Consider the following 19,058-nt stretch of genomic DNA (forward strand, 5'->3'; position numbering starts at 1 on the left):
TCACTCTCCAGGCATCCTGCACCAGGATGCACCTGGATTCAGGATGCACCAGGCATCCTGCATCCAGGGCACCTTTATCTGTGGCACTTTGCACCCTGCTTGGTACTGCACTGACCCATCAGAGATGAGCATGCAAGGAAAGATGAGAAATTCCAAGCAAAAATCACCAAATACTTCTGTATTCTCCCAGAGCAAAATCCCTGCAGAAGAAATCAATCATCCTCCTAAATCCTCTTTCCAACATTTTGTTGGCTTTGTAGCCTCCTGGACTCATGCACAAGGGATGGACAGGTGTCACTGAAACATTTTCCATGTTAAACTGTTAAACTGTTTAACTGGTAAAAGTTAGCAGAACTTTGAGACCATAAGAAAATTTTCCTGTTATGGATAAAAATGTAAATGTAAATACATCCTGTCTGCTCTAGAAACTAAACCCTCTCTGGCAGCCATTTGAAAATAACCTTTCTAGACCTCTGTCCACATTCCTTTTCAAATCATCTGCACAGAAGTTGGTCATTTCGGTACCCTAAAAAGAGACAGGTAAAATACAAATTAATGACTGGCCTTAATTTTTTTTTTGCTGTTTCTTTCCCTCTCTCCCTCCTGTGTAAACACATGTAATTTCATTTTTAATGTCAAACTGAACCTTCAAATAAGCAGGCAGACAGCTAAAACTTTTAATGTACAGTCAAGCAACCATCTTCATAAACCAAAGAATTTTAAGAACCCTTTTCCCCTCAGTCAAACAGCTGAATATCTTTACCAAGCTGGAGGACACCTGCGCGAAACTCTGCAGTTCATCACACCAACGCACCTGCTGAGGAAAATATTGCAAGACCTGGCTTGGTGACTCTTTTCCAGCACTGGTCCAATGAAACTGGCTGCTGTTTTCAGCGACGGTTAAAAATGTGCACCAGTTGATGTTATCTGCATGGAGCAGGTAACCCTTTACATTTTGTATTCAGTCAGCAGTCACATGAATGATGAGGCAGGGACTAAAGCTTTTCTGAATGGTCTGGTTTGCAGTGCCAGCAGCAGGACATGTGATAGAGAAAAATCCTTGCTCAGTATTTTTCTCGTGTCATGAAAGTGCGAGAGGGAAACTGAGGCGTTGCACCATTCAGCTGCCCCAAGGGCTAGCCCAGTCTCCTAAAATTTAGGGTGCTGAAAAGGGAAGGTTAATTAAAGATGTGAGGGAGGGTTTTGTAGTACTCTGATAAGGAAAAAAATATTGTTGTGATTAAGGTTTATTATCATCTTTAAGACTTGGCTCCTACTCCTAGCTCTGCCACAGCCTTCTTGTGTGTGAAGTCACAGGGCTCCTCACCTCGAGCATGCAAAGCCCGATCCCACTTCGGCAAAAAGCTCCAAGATGCTGCCTGTAGCACTCACAGGGAAGGACTTTTACCAGGGAGTCTCAGCAATTGCCATGGATGCTGCAGGATGGCAATGTCCTGCCTGGCTTTTATTTTCTTCCTTCTTTGGCATTTGCCTTCTTTATTTGTCTGTAGGAGGCACAGGTGGAAGATGCCAAGCGTCTTCTCCCTCCCAGCGCTGCTCAGCAGAGGTAGGTGATGGCAGGACCAGCCAGGTGGGGACAAGGCAGGCTTGCCATGGGGACAGAGACCAAGCTGGGCAGTGAGCCAGAGTGACCACCAGAGTTTTGGTGATAAGGCCACACTCAGCAAGGGCAGAAGGCACTTGGGAGAAATCAGCCCCAGTCTAGCATTCAGGAACAATGCTTTTCTTTATTCATTAAAGACTTCAATGAAATTTGTAATTTGATGTTCAAATGATTCACAGGATGAATCTTTCCCTGATAAGCAAGTAGACAAGATAGACGTATTATCTTACCATAGTCACCATCAATCCACATTCAGAGATTAAAAAATTACAGCCCTGAGACAGAGACAAATTCAAACATTTATAGGGAAAAAGCCAATAATATTTCCAAGTCAAACTCCTTCCAAAATCCCTGTATTACAGACAAAGTGATTCTGGGTGCCTCGAGAACCCTGCTGAGATTTCCTTGGCTTCCAATGACTCCATCTCATGTCTGCACAAACCCTCAGTCTCTGCTTGCTCTCAGAGAATTACGCTACTCTCTGCTTTCTTTTTTATAAACTAGTGATAACTTCAAAGGGAGGTTCAATTAGAACAATATGCATGTTTTCCGCAGCATTTTAAGCTGTAAGACATATTCAAAAGGAAAATTCTTGCTTATGATAATTTTCACCGAAAAATAATTTTCATCTAAAAAAAAAAACAAAACCTGAAAAATGTAATTTATCTTGTTTTCTACAAAATATTTCCTAAAGCGTTCTCTCTAAATGGATTTTGGAGAAGAAAATCCTGTTTTCCACACAGCTGTTCACTTCCAGTGACTTCCCCATCACAGGCTGCAGCAATATAAAACTAAGTGAGGCAGAGGGATGAAGAATTCACTTTTCTGCAGCTGAAAACACCAAACATGCAGCTTTCTGGGTGAGCAGCTTGGATGCTGGATCATTGGTGGCACAGAAAAGACAGCAGCTGGGAAAATTATACCAGAACATGTCTGTCTAATTTATTTGTGTGGCTGCAAATGCTCTGGAGATGCCCCTGCCACATTTTGCACCATCTCTTATTCCTACCCTGACCAATTCTAGGCTACCAACACAATTACCACATCTCCCACTCTGCCATTTCAACATCCCACATGTCTGCTTTTCCAAAAGTTGGTCACTTTAGGAAGAGACACATCTCAGTTTTTGTGGGTGTTGTTGCTGAGTGGTGCAGCTCTGCAATAGCAGGTGTATTTGTTAGCCAGCCAGCTTTTCTTTTGTTTCCGCAACATAAAGAGCCTGGCCTTGCCATGCACTTTGCTTGTTTCTAATGTTGCTGGGTTGCAAAGCAGAAGTTTCTAGTGAAGTTGGCCAAAGGCAGCCATGCACCCCTGTACCCCTGGCTGATACCCAACCACTTGTCTCCTTCTGGTGTGGCTTCCTCTCTCCCACTGCTTTGGTGTCCTCTGATGCAACTCTTACCCGCTTCTTTTTGTAGTCCATTGTTTTTATCAACATAGAGTAGTCAGGAGAAATACCAAGGCATTATCACACCACATAATGTGGTACTTAAAATTGTGCTTGTCTTCTGCTCCCCACAGGCATGTGCTCAGATAGTAGCTCAGAATTTGTTCTTGTGGCTTTGCAAATATTTAGTAAATCCATCACTTCCCATTTTTTCCCCGTAACTCCCCAAAATATACTTGTGTTACTTATTCCCCTTGAGGGTCCATCCCATCATTCATTGTTCTAGAAACTCAGCTTGGCTTGTTACTTGGTTTTCCTGATCTCTTCTAGCTTTTATGCACCTTTGCAGCTGCCTCCCTCTCCTCTAGAAGGAGAGCTCTCCCTCTGACTAGCAGAGTTAACAAAGACACAGGTATTAACAACCCCAGGCAGATACAGGTATAGCTACTCACCCCAGCAATATCCCACTTGACAGTGTTGTCCAAAAGTGAAGCCAAAGCTTATCTTTTTGTGGCTTTGCCCTTTTGTAGGAAGAGCCTGGTCCCTTCCTTGTGCTTGAGATGGGAAGAACTCAAGCTCCCCAGGCAGTCAGTGCCGCCTGCTTTTATTTCAGCAGAGCTATCTTGCCAGCAAAGGATTACAAGAGCTTTCTCTAGCTCAGTTGAGAACAACTATGCTTCACCTATGACTATAGATTTTGGTCATGAGGGTGAAGAAACCCTTCAGGGCTCAGCAGATGCTCCTCCTGATACAGTCTTTCCTGTCACTGGGTTCTTGCTCAACCCTAATTGAAATCAGTGATCTTTGATCAAAGAGGTGAGCGCCATTAATAAGCGAGGGATTAAACAAAAGTCGGGAAGCCTTCCTAATTGAGAGAACCAGCAACGGCTCAGCTCCAGTTTGCCAGATCCAGCACTCTGTCATGGGACTCAAGTCAAAATGCGCCGGCAGCACCAGTTTGGGCTCCTCGGGGCTGGGGCGCGGGAAGCAGCTCCAGCCTCTGCACTGGAGGCTGCACTGAGACGCGCTCCCGGGGCATTTCGGCAGCATTAAAAATGCAACTCTCCTGGCAGAGGTGGCTCTTCCTGGTCATGTGAAGCCCACGAGACCTGTGCAGCAAAGACAAGTAAGTGCCTTTACTGAAGGAGGAGGTGGCATTCATTTGTAAAATGTCTGCAGCAACTTATTTTACCTGCCTCTGCTCTCACACACACAAAGAAACATGTTATTCAGACCTTTTCCCAATGCCACCCATCCACAACACGAAGAGGAGCTCCAGCAGCCATGTCCTCCTCCCTGCATTTCATGGGTGTTTCCTGGCCAGCTCTGATAAACTAATCTTTGACTCAATTTTTCATGCCTGTACAAGCTATTGCTCTTTTCTAATGCAGCAACAACATAAAAAAGATCGGCCTTTTTTTTTGTGTTGTGTTGGCAATCACCCTACTGTCAGTGTAGTGGTGTGAGGGTAAGCACAGGTAAAAAACCTCAACAGCAATGGCAGAGGGAGCTTATCTGTGCTTATGCCCACTTATTTTCTGCTGCATCTCTGGATCTCCACTAGTGATCAACCACAGCTGCCCAACAGCAGGTTTCCAGAGCTGCAGATATCACCAGGCTTGTGACTTTAGTGAGATCAGAGCCCTGAACATGCCACATTCACCACCTCCCTCAACTCAAGCTTTCTCAATACTGTGCCTTGAGCAGATTTTAGATTGTGCCTTTAGACTGCCTTGTAGTACAAAATAAATGAAGGATGTGGACATTCCAAAGAACAAGGCCCAGCTTCCTTCACTGCCTTATGCTCATCCACACTGAAGTCGGGCTGCTTAAATCTCCCTTTTTTCCCAACTGCCAAGACAGATCCCTGCATAATTTAAAGAGGAAAAACAGTAATGTGCACAAAATAATCTTTGAAACCTTGGATCGAAGCAGCAGGCCTTGGTGGGCAGCTGAGTCATCCACTGCACTGGAGGGCACAGCCAACACAAGATGATCCATCAGAAACTAACTGCAACAAGCCTGCAGAAATGGGAAACCATTATGTGATGATTCTTGGAGCTACCTGGAGAGAAAATGCACTGCCACAGGCTTGCTTGGCAGTCACTTGGTGAGTTACTCTCACACAGCAGGATGGGGACACACAGCTATTCCACCTGCAGATGAAGGTGCACTAACATGGAAACATGTAACATTCCAAGAGCAAAAATCTGCAGTTTAAAATCCAACTGAGATACATCAAAGTTGTTGCAGCACATACAGGCCTGAAGATAAAAGCAAAAATGCAATCCAGTGAGAGAGTTTTCATTCACAACAGGCAGTGTGAAGAAATTGCTATAGATCCTCCCTTTCCTTCATATTTGTAAAAGCAGTGGCTTTTGGGGCATGTGGGCCTGCCTTGCCTCTCTGTACTTGGGGGGAAGTTGGTTCTGAAGGAATTATGTGCACATTGTGCTTAATACACAAGCTGACAAGAATGCCCAATTTCCTGTCATCATGGATGTCCCCAGAACAGGTCAAGATCTTCAAAGAATAGAAAAGGATATGGTTCTAGACTCCAGAATTTTGGGTTTATATTTAACAAAATGAGCAACACGCACTGGGGAGAGATGGTGATAAATTCCAGCCAGAGTTAATTTAAGCACAGCCACAGCTGAGGCCTGTTGGAAGGAAGTTGCAGATCCAGTGAGAGGTATTCATGTTTCAGTTGTTGAGAACATCATAGGACAAACAAAGTTACAGTTAAAACAGTGGTAAGACCACCAAAGGGCATTTTATGAGGAACTTCAAAAATATGCAAAAGAGACAGTACAACTAGTTTAATCAGTCAAACAATATAGTGTAAGTTGCAAATGAGACAGAAGAATGGCCAATAAAAATATATTAAAATATTATTTAATCATAAAATAGAATTACAACAACAGCTTATTAGGATGAGAATCTTTTTAGCACAGCAGAAAAAGTACCATCATATATTTCAAGTAAGTTTAAAGGGAGAAAAAAGATCAGTTTTAAAATATTCCATGTATTTCAGTAGTTTTCCATCCTTTCCTGATGAAATATTATAATGGTGTTATGGTTTCCAAGCAAAAGATGCTGAACACCATAATAAGACCTTCAGACTTGTCTTGCTTACGTCAGCCCTCTCTCATCCATTCTGAAGAGTGCATTTAACCTGCAAATGGATACGGTGCAACTCCTTTCACCCCCAGTCCTGTTATCTGTTAAAAAAAAAAAACAGAGCAAAAAAAAAAAAAGTGATAATTCACCATTATTAGACACTTGGTTTCTTTACACAACTAGACACGCTTTAATTTAGAAAAAGACTGTGTCCTCCAACTTGATATCCTACTACATTTTGCACACATCAGCTCATCACAGACTGGAATTTCAATGCATGCTCTTTCTCTAAAGCTCAGTAATCACAGGCCAGAGTCCGTTCCCCAAAAGCCTCTTCTCTTAGATACCAATAAGCCTTAATTCTGCAGTTCACAAATGTAACCTTTGGCATGCAAACACAAAGAACAGGGATTTAAAACAAATCCCAGTGGAACAATTTTTTAAAGAGATAACTTTGTGATAATTAACTAGAAAGTAAATAAAAGTAGATGATTTTATCTACCACTGATTTAGACATGTAAGTATTTACCCATCTTTTCCATAAATAGAAAATGTAAACAGCGTTGGGAAAGGGAGAAGGACAAAGATATGATTGCATAGAAAATTTGCACTGTCAGCATTGGTATGAAGTTTAAACCCCAAAGTATCTTCAGATCTCTAAATGTGTTTAACTTTCTGCAACAGGAACAAAAAATACAAACAACAGCTTAACATATATGACCAGTGTTCTAACAACTGTCTTTTTCCAGCTTCCCACCACTGCCAACTGGAGTTTTGCTATCTGAAAAAATCAGGAGTGAAACAATGGCCTTCTAAAATTAAAGGAGAAAGTATAATTCACCTTGAAAATCCCACCAGCCTGTGGTTGCCGTGAAAGCCACTCTTTATCCATTCCATCACTGGCAGAAGTCACAAACATTTCTGAATAATCCTTTCCTCCAAAACAGCAGGAAGTTGTTTTGTCTACGGGAAGTTTCACAGTCTGGAGTCTTTTTCCTGGAGGAAAACATGCATGATGTTTCCTGTTTGTCTACTTAGAACAAGAAATTTAAACAAATTATTGCAAATAACCGTTGTGGAGCCAAATGTTCTGCAAAAGTGAGAACCAGGCTGGTCCCATCCTGACTGATGAGCACCATGAAAGGGAGAAACCAGACTTCTGTGAGCCTTGTTGTTGATGATGTATCATTTGACAAGTTTCAGTTTCAGGTATCACCAACAAATCCCACTTCAATCCCAGCCTGTCCTCTAATTAAATGCTAACATCCACAGTACGAATATGTATCTAAGCTCATCATCTAGGCTGTCCATGGAGCCAATGGAGATGGGATAGAATTCCTCTCTAAAACAGGTCACATGAATCACGCCCTAGACCTGCTGACTTTTCTACTTTTAACTACAAAGGCAGCCTGGAGAGAGCAGACCTCGTGCAGCATTATGGAGGCGTACCGCCTGCTACACCTCTACTGCCTGTGGTTAAGGAAGATTAATTCCTAGAACTTTTTCCTGACATTTCAACAGTCTTTTGAATCAAGCTTGCATAAAATAGAGATCATGGGACATGTCCAATGTTTATAAAAAACTAGCACTACCATAAATAACACTATGCATTTATTATGCCAACAAATAAAGGTGGTCTTAATGATGGTAGCGAACAGATTGCCTCTAGCCCTAACCAGAAGGCTGTCAAGACATCTTGCAGCAGATTTTTTACAAAATTTCTGCTAATCCTGGGCAATAATAGCCTATTCCCATTATGCCTATTTTATGTACCTACAAGTGAATCTCTCTTTCTAGAAATACGCTAAAGAATTTAGCATAGAAATAGAAATATGCACAAGAATTTCCTTACAAAATGTGCAACTTCTCTGTCCTCCCAATTGCATGCATAAAGGGCCTGGTCCCCTTTTAGTAATCAACTCTAGTGATGTTTTTTTGAAACAGCAGGAAAGTAAATTTGATGCTGGGAACCCTAGAAAGTGATTGACACCAAGTCTGGGAGAAGATGAGTGGGAAGGGCATTCAAAAGGAAAAAACATGGACTGTAGGAAAAGAGGCATGATCCCCAAAGACAAGGGGATAGACCCTGGTTGCGGTTGTAGAGTGCTCTCAGTGGATAACAGGGAAGATATAATTTACAAAGCTCTGAGCTTCAAGAAAATCTACACCTGGATGGTCTACAATCTATCTGAAGTACTATTGGCCTCTATAGAAGAGACAACTATAGCAAATCTTTTTGATACTATAAAAAACAAAGCATATTAAAAACAATCATTAGGAAGAACTATAAAATATTTAATTGCAGTTTAGATTGGACATTAGGAAAAATTTCTTCACTGAAAGGGTTGTCAAGCATTGAAACAGGTTGTCCAGGGAAGTGGTGGAATCACCATCCTTGAAAGTATTTAAAAACGTGTATATGTGGTACTTAAAGACATGGTTTAGGGGTAGACTTGGCAGTGCTTACTGATGGTTTGACTCCGTGATCTTGGAGGTCTTTTCCAGCCTTAATGGTTCTATGATTCCAATTTAAAGAATAAAACTAGCAGGTCACTAAGTGACCAGAAGCTATGACAAGACTTGGTAGCATGTAAGTTAGACATCCCTTGAGTCCTTTGCAAACCCCATGGGATCAGCCATTAGTCTTTCCCTGTAGCACATCCTCAATCTAAAGGCAGCAGCAATCTCTGCCAAAAAAGCCTAGACCTGAAAAGCTGCTTCACCCTGAACCTCAAAACCTTCACTTAGGAAAGATGCCAAACAAACAAGTTTCCTGGTCCCATTGCCCTAAAAACAAAGTCCAGGCTTTGTTATCATTGAAACCTGAAAATCCCTCATGTGCTTTAGCTGAGCTCTTTATTGGTGGTTGTATCTGCAACTGGCTGACAGCCATTCAAGCCACACTTAGTGGCTATTGTGCATTAAAAGAGGCTTTCATAGAATTCTCTTCAAACCTGACTGGGTTATCTCCCTAAATAATTACAGTTCATTCAGAATTCAGCAAATTGCAGATTTTAGATACTACTTCAAAATTATAGCATGAGAGGGCAGGTAAGCATGAGATATTCACAAAAAAAGTTGGCTCTTTGTGACATGGACACTTACCCTGTGAAACTTCACAACACTGTTCTCTGCTATGACATGGATGAGGGGGAGACAACACAGGTTCATGAAAGAGAAGTACACTGAGAAATGCACTTCCAAAACATCAGTACCTCCTCCATCCATGAGCATAGTTAAAGACTGGGAGTGCAGTAGGGATATGTACTCTGCCATCGATATTCTTGCTATTCTTGCTATCTTGCTTGTGGAGACTATTCCTTCTAGCTTTCCCATATAAAAAACATCTCCAAAAGGGAGAAGGGAAAGGAAAATAATCAAAAAAAAGAAAGGAAAAAAACAAAGGTCAGGGAGAAAAAAAAAAAAAAAAAAAAAAGACCAGGCAGGAAAAAGGTAGAAACAGTGAACCAGAGTCTACTACCTCAGAAGGGTATTCAGACGGCTGGTGGATGTGCTCTGTGCAAGGAGTGCTCTGCCCACCAGAGTGAGAGGATGTGAGTCCAGAAACAAGTCCCAGCATTACTGGCATTTCCCAACTGGAGCTTCCTTCTCCTAGAGCTGGGGTGTAGACTCTGCAGAACTGGAGACGTCCTACAGGTTGGCAAGACTTTGGATGGGTACAGATCAAAAGGTGAGGGGGAAAGTACAGCCTGAGCCTCAAGAAGAGGTTTCCAGTAGAAGCAGAAGCATATATGCCAGGATCTGCTGCATGCTGCACACAAGGCTCTGGCATCCCTGAATCTGCAGTCCCACAAAACCCCAAGCCTTCTGCTAGGCTCCAGTGGCATCCCAGTGCAGTTGCTCTTCTCCTGCATGATGCAAACTTGTGCTGTCTGGGATCTGACAAAATCATGCTCCCATTCTCACCCAAGGGCCACTTGCAGCCAGTATGGTTCAGTTTCCCTTAAGTGCTTTACATGTGTTTTCTACCCAGAGTAAATCATCCCTGGCACGTCACTGGAGTCCAAATGAGAGCAGCAATGAACAGACTCAGACAATGGGCACACCCAAGACATTACTGTGGGAATTATAAAATGCTGTGGAATTCATGAAACATTTTTTAATTATTTCATTGCATAATTGATCGTGCAAGTAACTTCCAACAATAAAAAAGATGTTGCTGGCATCAGCGTCCCGCAGGACTTGTAATAAAATCCAGAAGGCTGCCCAAAATAATACACTAAGCTGAAGAAACAGACTCAAAAATGGTTTAAGTCATATTTCCCATTTATCAATGAGATAAAGACTGGTCTTAATTTTGGAGAATGCAAGAGGATGCTAACTCAAACAATTCACAAGCAGAATGATGGTCTCCTTAGTGACTTTATCTTTTCCAACACAACAGATGCTGGGAACAAAGGAGACATATTTACAAAGGTAATTTTTGAGAGCAGGGACATAAAATTGTTTGAAATAATAATAAAAAAGAAAAAAAAAAAAAGGCAAAAAAGCAGAGTTTTTTGAAAAGAGCAGATACACCATTTCTGTGAAGTGAAAAAGCCTCACCCCTCACTCTTTGTTTTTATTTCTTCTTTTGGTTTCTTTTGTTTTGTTTAACAGAAAATTCCAGTCCATATTTTGCAAGGACTTACCTGTCTCAGGGTCAAGGCGAATCACTCTCCCACCATCATAACAAGCCACCCAGAGTTTGCCTTCTGTGTCAATGCACATCCCATCAGGAATGCTCTCCTCTTTTTCCAGTTTGTATACACTCCTACGGTTGCCTGCAGCATAGAAAAACCACAGAACTGAGTGAGATAGTTGCTAAAATTTTTATCAGCCACAGCCCACTGGAGTTGTTTGTCCTATTATGTTCAAAAACTGTGCTGAAGCCCTGAGTTTTTTTCCCATGAAAGAAATAAATTGTGTCTGCTGCCCTGTTTGTTTCCCGAGACAGTTGTTTCTCAGCATGAAAGCCTGTAGATCAGTTTCTATCCATTGAAAGTATAATCCTTCTTTCTGGCACTCATTTCTAGCGCACCAGTCGGGTTCCCTACTTACAATATTAAATTAATAACTGAATAAATTAATGTTAGATATATTCATAAAATTAATTACTTGTTTTAAAAGCAGTTTGAATAATTTCAAGTATGGGTTGCTCCAGCTGGAGACTTTTCAGTTTGCTGGAACGTGCCAATAATCACTGTTTCAACACAAAACTGACCTTCAGATCTATAAACTGAGAGCTTACATAAACACAGAGTTTGGGGGGCGGGGGGGGGGGGGGGGTAAAGCATCAATTTCAAAGGCATACTATCAACCAAAAAACAAACAACTCTATCTGCACTTTTATCCACTATTATTAAAGAAAATTAAACCCAACTTTCCAACATTGTTTATTTTATGCTCTGACAACTTCAATGTTTCTCATATGCAGCAATATTTTTAATGAGTTTCCTTTTTGCTGCTGGGGATTGTCAGACTGCCCACAGAGAGCAAGTGAGAACGAGTGAGAGAGAGAAGTACCCTATTTCCTAGGGAAAAATTCAGTTGTAAGCCATAGCAGAGAGACATTAGGACAACGTGCTATATCCAAAATTACTTTAAATTCAGAGTTTTAAAACTAAACATCAAATTGGCTGGGTTCTCTTAAAGCAAAATACTGCAGCCCTTGTACTCAAAAACAAATTACTAGTCCAAGTCACCGGAATTCTTCTTTTGCCCAAGCTTGTAGAAGCCCTTAAGGCTTTGTTTTGTTTTAAATTAATGAAGGAAGCTTTGAGTTGCTGCTACCATTGTCGCCTCATTCTTTCTACACAATCTTCCTTTAGTAGTTTGTGCTTTAAAAAACAAAATAGGGTGAAGAGTGAAAAAATATCTAGAGAAGCTGGCAGAGGCTTTGTGCAAGACTACAAGCTTTGCTGCCAGTAACAAGAAACACGCAGCCACAGGAAGAGACAGATGAGATACACTTTGTCCTTTTTACTTCAAGATCAGATATGCCTTGTGTTTAGTAACAGTAGTACAGATTACTACTCAAACTGCCAATTTAAATACTTTATAGGATTACCAAATGACCCTGACTAGTTTGAGCCAGGAGCCCACGCAGGCACAGACAGAAGTTAATATGGCTTCTGTTCATGCCCCAAAGTTCTGATGATCTCTGTGTAGAAACAGAGCAGAAACAAACATCACAATCTTTAGGCACAATTATTTTAGACTACAACCATTCATACCAATTTTTCCAGTTTGGAGGTCATAATCAAAGGCATCCACTGAGTAGGACAAGCTGTCAATGTAAAAGAAGGTTCTGTGATCCAGCGACCAGTCCAGTCCATTAGAAATGTCCACCTGGTCAAAGTGTTTCACCACTGAGATGTCGGGGAGGAGCGTGTATAGAGAGCCCTGGCGTCTCTCCAGCACGGCAGGACGAATCTCCTCCGCCATTGTACCTGTGCAGAGCCAAAGGGAAAAAAGCAGGTTCAGAGCAAATGGATTCTTCTCCAGGTTTGGGGGCAGCTTCTCACTATGATGGTGATCACACTGCCAGCGTAGAAAGGGGGGCTTCTGAAATTTCAGGAAGAAACTGAGTTAAAAGCAAAAGGCAGACCTCCAAATTGCTTGCTTTTAGCAGAAGGTGGCAAAACACCTTCTCTTTCGCTCTTTTGTTGAACATTCCTGCAGCAGAAATGGTGTGCAGCATGATTCCTGCAAAATGTTTTATTCAGTCATTCATATACTAAGACAGGTGTGGCCAGCATTTAACTTACAATAAATCTTAATGCCTCGTAGAGCTGAGAGAGTGGAAAAAAATTACCTACTCCCTCAGAATGAGTCTTACACTAAAGCCTCTTTTAAAGCAAATCTCATCTTTACACGTTGAAGCTGGCAGCTGAGACAGGCTCTTGAGCAGCTGGGTAAATGCAGGTTAAGGTAGGTCTCGGGACTGAATGACACAGCAGAAGCACAGAATGGTGTCTTAGAAATCAGGAGGGCAGCATCACACCTGTGGCTGGTGGGCACCTCTGGACATCATCTAGGATCACCCCCTGCCCAGAGCGGGGTCAAACACCACAGGTTCCTCCCACCAGTGTTGTGCGTTGAAGATCTCCATGGATGAAGACTCCATACTCTCTCTGGACAACCTGTTCCACTGTCTGGTCATCCTCAGAAAAAGAGTTTTCTTACGTTCATACAGAATTGGCTGAGTTTCAGTTTGTGCCCACTGCTTCCAGTCTTTCAGTGGGCATCACTGAGCAGAGCCTGGCCTCCATCTACTTTACTCCCTTCTCAGTCAGGTACTTATACACACAGGTGGGATCCCCTGAGCCTTCGCATCTCCAGGATGAATAGTCCCTTAGTTTTTAGAAATAATATTCTGAGTTACAGAGAACAAACCACACAATATAATAAATTTCCCACAGGAAAAGTATTTTCTTTCTTGGCACCCTTCCAGTATTCAAAACAAGCAGCTGACAGGAAAGAGTCAAGGCCAGTACCTTAAACTAAGCAGCCCTGGAGTAGTCAGCCTCTTTTTAACAAAACAGTCCAGATTAGATAATGCCCAGGTGATATAAACAAATTTGTAAATGGATTTAAGCTCTGTTTGAAAAAAAAAAAAAAAATCATCCCCACCATTTAATTATGAAGGAAAACTTGCTGCATCTACAACTGATCACTGCATCTTATCACCAAAACCCAGCAAGCACCAGAGGGAAGAGAGATTGCAGCATACCTGCAAAATACCTCCCTGCAGGATCCACCTTCCCATCATTGAATCGGGTATTTGCTTTATCCTTGTCCACTTGAGTAATGGTGGTTACCAGCCCCTCTTTCCATTTCAAAGCAGCAAACCTGGTTCCTAGGGTGATGACATAATCCCCAGACTTCCGGAGAGCCACGGAGCTCACAGGGGCATCTGGAAACGGGGTGAAATTGAAAAGTGAGATGTGCTATGAAGAGACATTTCTTTCCTGCCCACTTTAGAAATGCCAACTGAACTCAGTAAAACCACAGGCAAGAGAAACAACCTGCTTTCCTACCACCAAAACTGATGTTTAAATACATAGAAACAGATCATATCACGTGAATTTGAGTATTACTACTGCTACTAGGAGCTATAATAATTTCCAGCACCTGGTTGTGCTAGGTGCTTTATTGAAAAAAATAAGTATAAAAAGGGGGACAGGAACATATGCTTTTTACAATAGCTTACTGTGTGGGTTCTCCTCTCTCCAAGGGAAAAATCAATTGTCACAATAGCTCTAGAGCAACGTGTTTATTTAGCACAGCTCCTGTGCAAATGAGCCATGAAGTGATGGAGGCAGAGTACCTCTGCACTGGGACAGGTCAGACTGGGCAGGAGTGACATCCCCCCCGCTACACTCTGCTGTGCTGCTCGAACAAACCTCCAGCAGCACCAAAAACACACCAAGGAGTGGCAGAGCTTCCCAAGAGCTAAAACAAAACAGAAAACTAGTAAATGCTCCATGATTAGTTTACACTCACTTGAGCTATTACACGTAAAATCTCAATTACAAGTTATTATAAAGGAATTAGTAAAACAAATCAGTGAGTGCAAAGACAACATTTCTGCAAAAGCCTACAATCAGATGCAATCTAAGGAATAATAACTTTAGGCAGGGCAACCAAGTCTGGCATAGTATTTTTCATAAATGGGACTAATCACTAATTTTCTAATTTAAAACTGAAACATTTATTGTATTTATAGCTTTGCAGGCTTATAATTAGGCAATACTTTCATGAACACTTACAACCACCACCAGCCACTCCTGGATGACAAGAGGAACTGCTCCTTTCCAGCTGTTTGCTCATGTCTCAGGATGCCCCTTCCCTCTGGAGCCCTGGCCGCAGTACCACCATGACAGAAACCTGAATGCTATTTGCCCCCAGCACTGGAGATGAACACCTGACTGCAAGCTGACTGCAAGCTGAGGCTGCTGGTGGTCTGCTCGCTTACACAGGGGTGCCACTCCTTCCCATGCCAGCACAGAGGAGAGCAGAGTCTCTTCAGCCATGTGTGGCACCTGCCACTTGTAGTAATTTTGCTCCTCTTGGATTGCTAGTAACCACACTAATAAAAGTGGTTTTCTGCCTGTATCAGCAGCAGGGGCTTTCCTAGCAGAGCTTGGGATTGCAAGTCTACTTTTGCTCTCCCAGGAAAACACCTGGGGCCATGGCTCAGCAGAGTCCTTCCTCCTGGGCAGCACCCAGGATGTTCCTCCCACCCTGGGGGAAGCAGCCCCCAGGCACAGCTGTCCACTGGAGGTGTTGGACATCCAGGTGCCCCTACAGCCACAAGAACAGCTCCTTCCTGAGAAATCTCCCCAGAGGAAAGGGGTGCATGAGGACACAGCCAACCTACTGTTCACTGCACAAACCCAGCGCGGGAGTGCCTCATCCCATGCACTCAGCTCAGTCTGCTGTGACCCCAGAGGGCTTTGTCAATGCAGCATCTGCAGGAATTGATTGATCTGCAGCACCATCTTGCACCCAAGAGAAAATTGACCATAAGGTCTCCTCTCCAGGCCTAGTTATGCAACTATGGTGTTCCCCCTGTAATATAAAGGGCATTTGATGTTGTTTCGAAGCATAGGGTTGTGAAATTCTCTTATTAAAAGCTTTAATAGTGAATAATTTATCTTAGTTTCCACTTTGGAAGCCTGCTACTGTAATCTCATGGCATTCTTTGGTTGTTTGGGGGTTGTTTTGTTTTTTTCTCTTTTAATCACGGTATTCCCAAAGACACAGCTATTAATTATAACTATTTTACTATTAAAGAGAGGAAACAATTTTAAAAGAAAGAAAAACAGGAACTACTTCAGCTGCTCTTCCTTCCACATCTCCAGAGAGGCCACAAGTAAAAGACAACACTTTTGACGCTAGATCAGTCTGGGAGAAAGGCAGGGAGAAGCACACTTCCTCAGCTAAGCTAAGAGGAAGTTTGGGAAGCAACACTTTCAAAATCATTATCAGGCCTTCTCTCATCTTGAAATTGGCAACTACAGTAATTTGAAAGGCAGATAAGCCTAGATCAGTTTCTAGTGAATAATGCAAACAGTTTATAGGGAGGCAAAATTGATTCTCACCAAGAGTTACTGAACATGAGAAAATAATAACTTGTACTGAGATCACTTAAGGAGCTGCCTCACAACACAAATATTTACTCTAGCACATCCAGCAGTAAACCTGCAATCCTTTCTTAATGTGAGTTATCACATCTCTTCCTTTCTGGAAAAAATACTTGAACCACTGAGACTCTAGCTGGTGACACCAGTACCTTAAAAAAGTATCAACTTCTTAAAGCATTATTAGAAATCTCCTTTCAATATAGAAAACGTTATGAGCATTGATCATTCAAATCAGAACTACTACAGAGACCAACAGAAGAACTTTACCTCTGGGACAAAGTACGAATAAAAGAGAGTGAGCTGAGGACAACTTAAAGAGAAAAGAAATAGATCAAACATAACCCAGTACTAATAAGTTGTAAGTCCCCAGGACTAGGTCTGGTATCTAGTGTCTCCCCGTGTGCTGGCGACCGAGGAAACCCAGGCTGCAGGGAAAGGTCTCCAGATGCGAGCACCGTGCAGCTGCCGAGGGGCACAGCGAGCGCCAGCACGCAGCTCCCGCACACGGTGCAGCTTTCCAGCGGCTCTTACCCACGGCAATGGCCTGTGCCTGCCTGGTGACCGGGCTCCAGCGGCACACCTTCCTGCCCGTGATGTCCACGAAGAGCAGCGCGCCCTCCTTCTCGTCCCACACGGGCGACTCGCCGATCCTGCAGCCCTCCCTGGCCACGCACTCGATGCCGACAGATGACATGGCCTGCGGAGGGAACCGGCACCGCGGTCACACCGCGGCCTGCGCGGAGGCGGCACCGAAAGGGAACGGGGAGAAGGAAGAGAAAAGGGAATAATAAAAGAGAGTGGGGGAATTAAATGGGGGTGCAGGCGGGCGCAGGGAGGCAAAGGCCGCTCCGCCGCGGGCCCGCCCCCGCATGCCCGGCTGCTGGGGCAGCGTGTGTGCCGCCGTGTCGTGCACACACAGGAGGCGTGCGCCTGTACCTGCCTGCCTGCGGACACGGCCGGGAAGAGCAGCGATAATAAATAGCAGTAACTAACAATAACGCCGCAGCGCCGCCCCGCACGCCCGGCCGCACCTGTCCCCGGCGCCCCCGCCGCCGCTCTTATAGCGGGCTGGGCGCGGGTCCCCGGGCAGGGCGGGCCCCGCCGGGCCGGCCGAGCCTCCTCTCCCCGCGGCGCCAGGCCACGACAGCGGCTCCGGGCAGCAGCGGCCCGGCACCCCCTGCCAAGAGCTGCAGGGAGGGAAGAGAGGGAGAAGAGCTTGCTTTCACACTGCGGTGGCCAAGTTTCTCAGCCCCCGGAGAGGCTGGTTCCTCCCTGCCTCCTTGCTCTGGGGTAGATGACCACAGAGACTTAGCCCTGACTTCCAGCACCAGGGATCCTTCACAGCTCCTGCAGCAGCACCTTGGTCATCCAGCTATTCAGCCTTCAGCTTGCCCTCTCCTCTTTTACTCCCCATGCTGTTTAGTCTCAAAAGCTTCCAAAGGCACAGAGCAAACAGCTGGCAACAAAACTTGCAGATACAGTTGTCTGTTGTGCCTCCTTGTCTCTGAGGCTGCTACAGCTCCCAGGCCTCAAGTCTCAAAGCAGAGGGTACTTTTTTTATCCCAGGTCTCCTCTTCAGCATCCCATGACATACTGCCTTTTGAATGGGAGTTGGTGATCCCCAGAGGGATCACCAGTGACGTCAAGTGGCTTCAGTCCCACTGCTCCATGCTTTGTATGTCTCCACCTGGGAACTCGGGCGCGGCTGGATTGCTGCTGTGTTCCCACAAACCAGAATTAACTCAGCTGCTCCAAAGCTTTTGCCTCTTCGCCATCCAGACTCTGGTTTCCCGCTAGCTAATGTAGCAGCCCCATTATTCAAGGGGCACTGCACACCAGTGATCACACAGCATCCAGCAGGGGCTTTTAGGAGCTCCTCCTAGAGATTTTATCTGTTCCTTATCATACACGCTCCTGTTGGCAATTATCTCTGGTTGAATATTAGTATTTGGTTGCCTTTATTCATAAAGCAGGTGGTCACAGCCCTGCTTCACTTGGTCACACTTATTTCTATTAGTGGTATCTTTGGAAAGTTCACGGGCTACATGACCTTACCAACGTGTGTTTCATGTAGCTTGTTCTGACGGAGTACTGATGTGATATTCATTAACTTATTGTCACTTTATCTGAGCAGTTAAACTTCTGTTTTATAGGCTTCCACGGTATTCCTTCAGTGCTTAGCATTGAATTAATTTCTTTTTCTGTCCTACTGCTGCATGTACAACAAATAACAGGATTTCATCTCAGACCTAAGGCAAACAAATTATTAGCAACAACCAACACAGAGATTCAGAAAAAAAAGTGCTACATCTCTCCTTTTTTCCATACACTTCACAACATGGAAAGAAGATTCAGAAATAAAAAATTTTTAAAAAATGCAAAGAACCAAAGAGTTTATTAAGTACAATGAAGAACAATTATTGCTTCTTACAAAGCTTAGCCACATCTACTGCTCTCCGATTCTTTTTGCACATTACAAGGCCTTTGGGATACAATGCAAGAGCTCACTGAATCCAGCAGCAACAGGAGATACACCCTCAACCCACCTCAGCAGTCTCTGTTCCTTGCCGACTTAAGCATTTGCCAGCATGGTTTGGAGGCATCAAAACAAACTGTGTGCTGGCACACACCTCAGGAGAAAATTAACAGCTTCTGTAAGCACTGGGTTACAACACAAACTCTGTGCCATGTATTTGGAGCTTGGATCTCTAATTACATGGGACAGGACCACTGCTTTGTCTTCTCTGTAATGGCTAATCCAAGTTTGTTGAAAGGT

At 43.6% G+C, this 19,058-nt stretch overlaps 1 protein-coding gene across 5 annotated transcripts; it reads right to left on the reverse strand.

Annotated features, from left to right (window-relative positions):
• Positions 1–5,815: 5,815 nt before the first annotated feature.
• On the reverse strand, positions 5,816–17,309 carry LOC110479365 (regucalcin). Of its 5 annotated transcripts, none has more exons than XM_021546630.2 (7): positions 17,223–17,309; positions 16,814–16,979; positions 13,867–14,049; positions 12,368–12,583; positions 10,784–10,915; positions 6,973–7,127; positions 5,816–6,232 (listed from the first exon to the last, which is right to left on the reverse strand). In XM_021546630.2, exons 2-7 carry the CDS (start codon positions 16,974–16,976, stop codon positions 6,182–6,184), a joined length of 900 nt encoding a protein of 299 aa, XP_021402305.2. In that variant the 5' UTR covers positions 16,977–16,979; positions 17,223–17,309; the 3' UTR covers positions 5,816–6,181. The 5 variants fall into 5 exon arrangements, with proteins under 5 accessions (XP_021402305.2, XP_077637642.1, XP_021402303.2 ...); XM_077781516.1 differs by having other exon boundaries at positions 16,814–17,015; positions 17,223–17,303; XM_021546628.2 differs by having other exon boundaries at positions 17,219–17,303.
• Positions 17,310–19,058: the final 1,749 nt, after the last annotated feature.

This window comes from Lonchura striata, chromosome 2 (genome assembly GCF_046129695.1).
Source record: "Lonchura striata isolate bLonStr1 chromosome 2, bLonStr1.mat, whole genome shotgun sequence".
Classification (NCBI taxonomy): Eukaryota; Metazoa; Chordata; class Aves; order Passeriformes; family Estrildidae; genus Lonchura; species Lonchura striata.

Bases quoted from the DNA above. Each gene is read 5' to 3' on its own strand.
- LOC110479365 (XM_021546630.2), bottom strand. From the start codon at position 16,976: ATGTCATCTGTCGGCATCGAGTGCGTGGCCAGGGAGGGCTGCAGGATC. The intron at 14,050-16,813 runs GTAAGAGCCGCT...CCCCGTTTCCAG, and splicing joins GGCACAGGCCATTGCCGTGG to ATGCCCCTGTGAGCTCCGTG. The intron at 6,233-6,972 runs GTGAATTATACT...TTTTTTTAACAG, and splicing joins AGGCTGGTGGGATTTTCAAG to ATAACAGGACTGGGGGTGAA.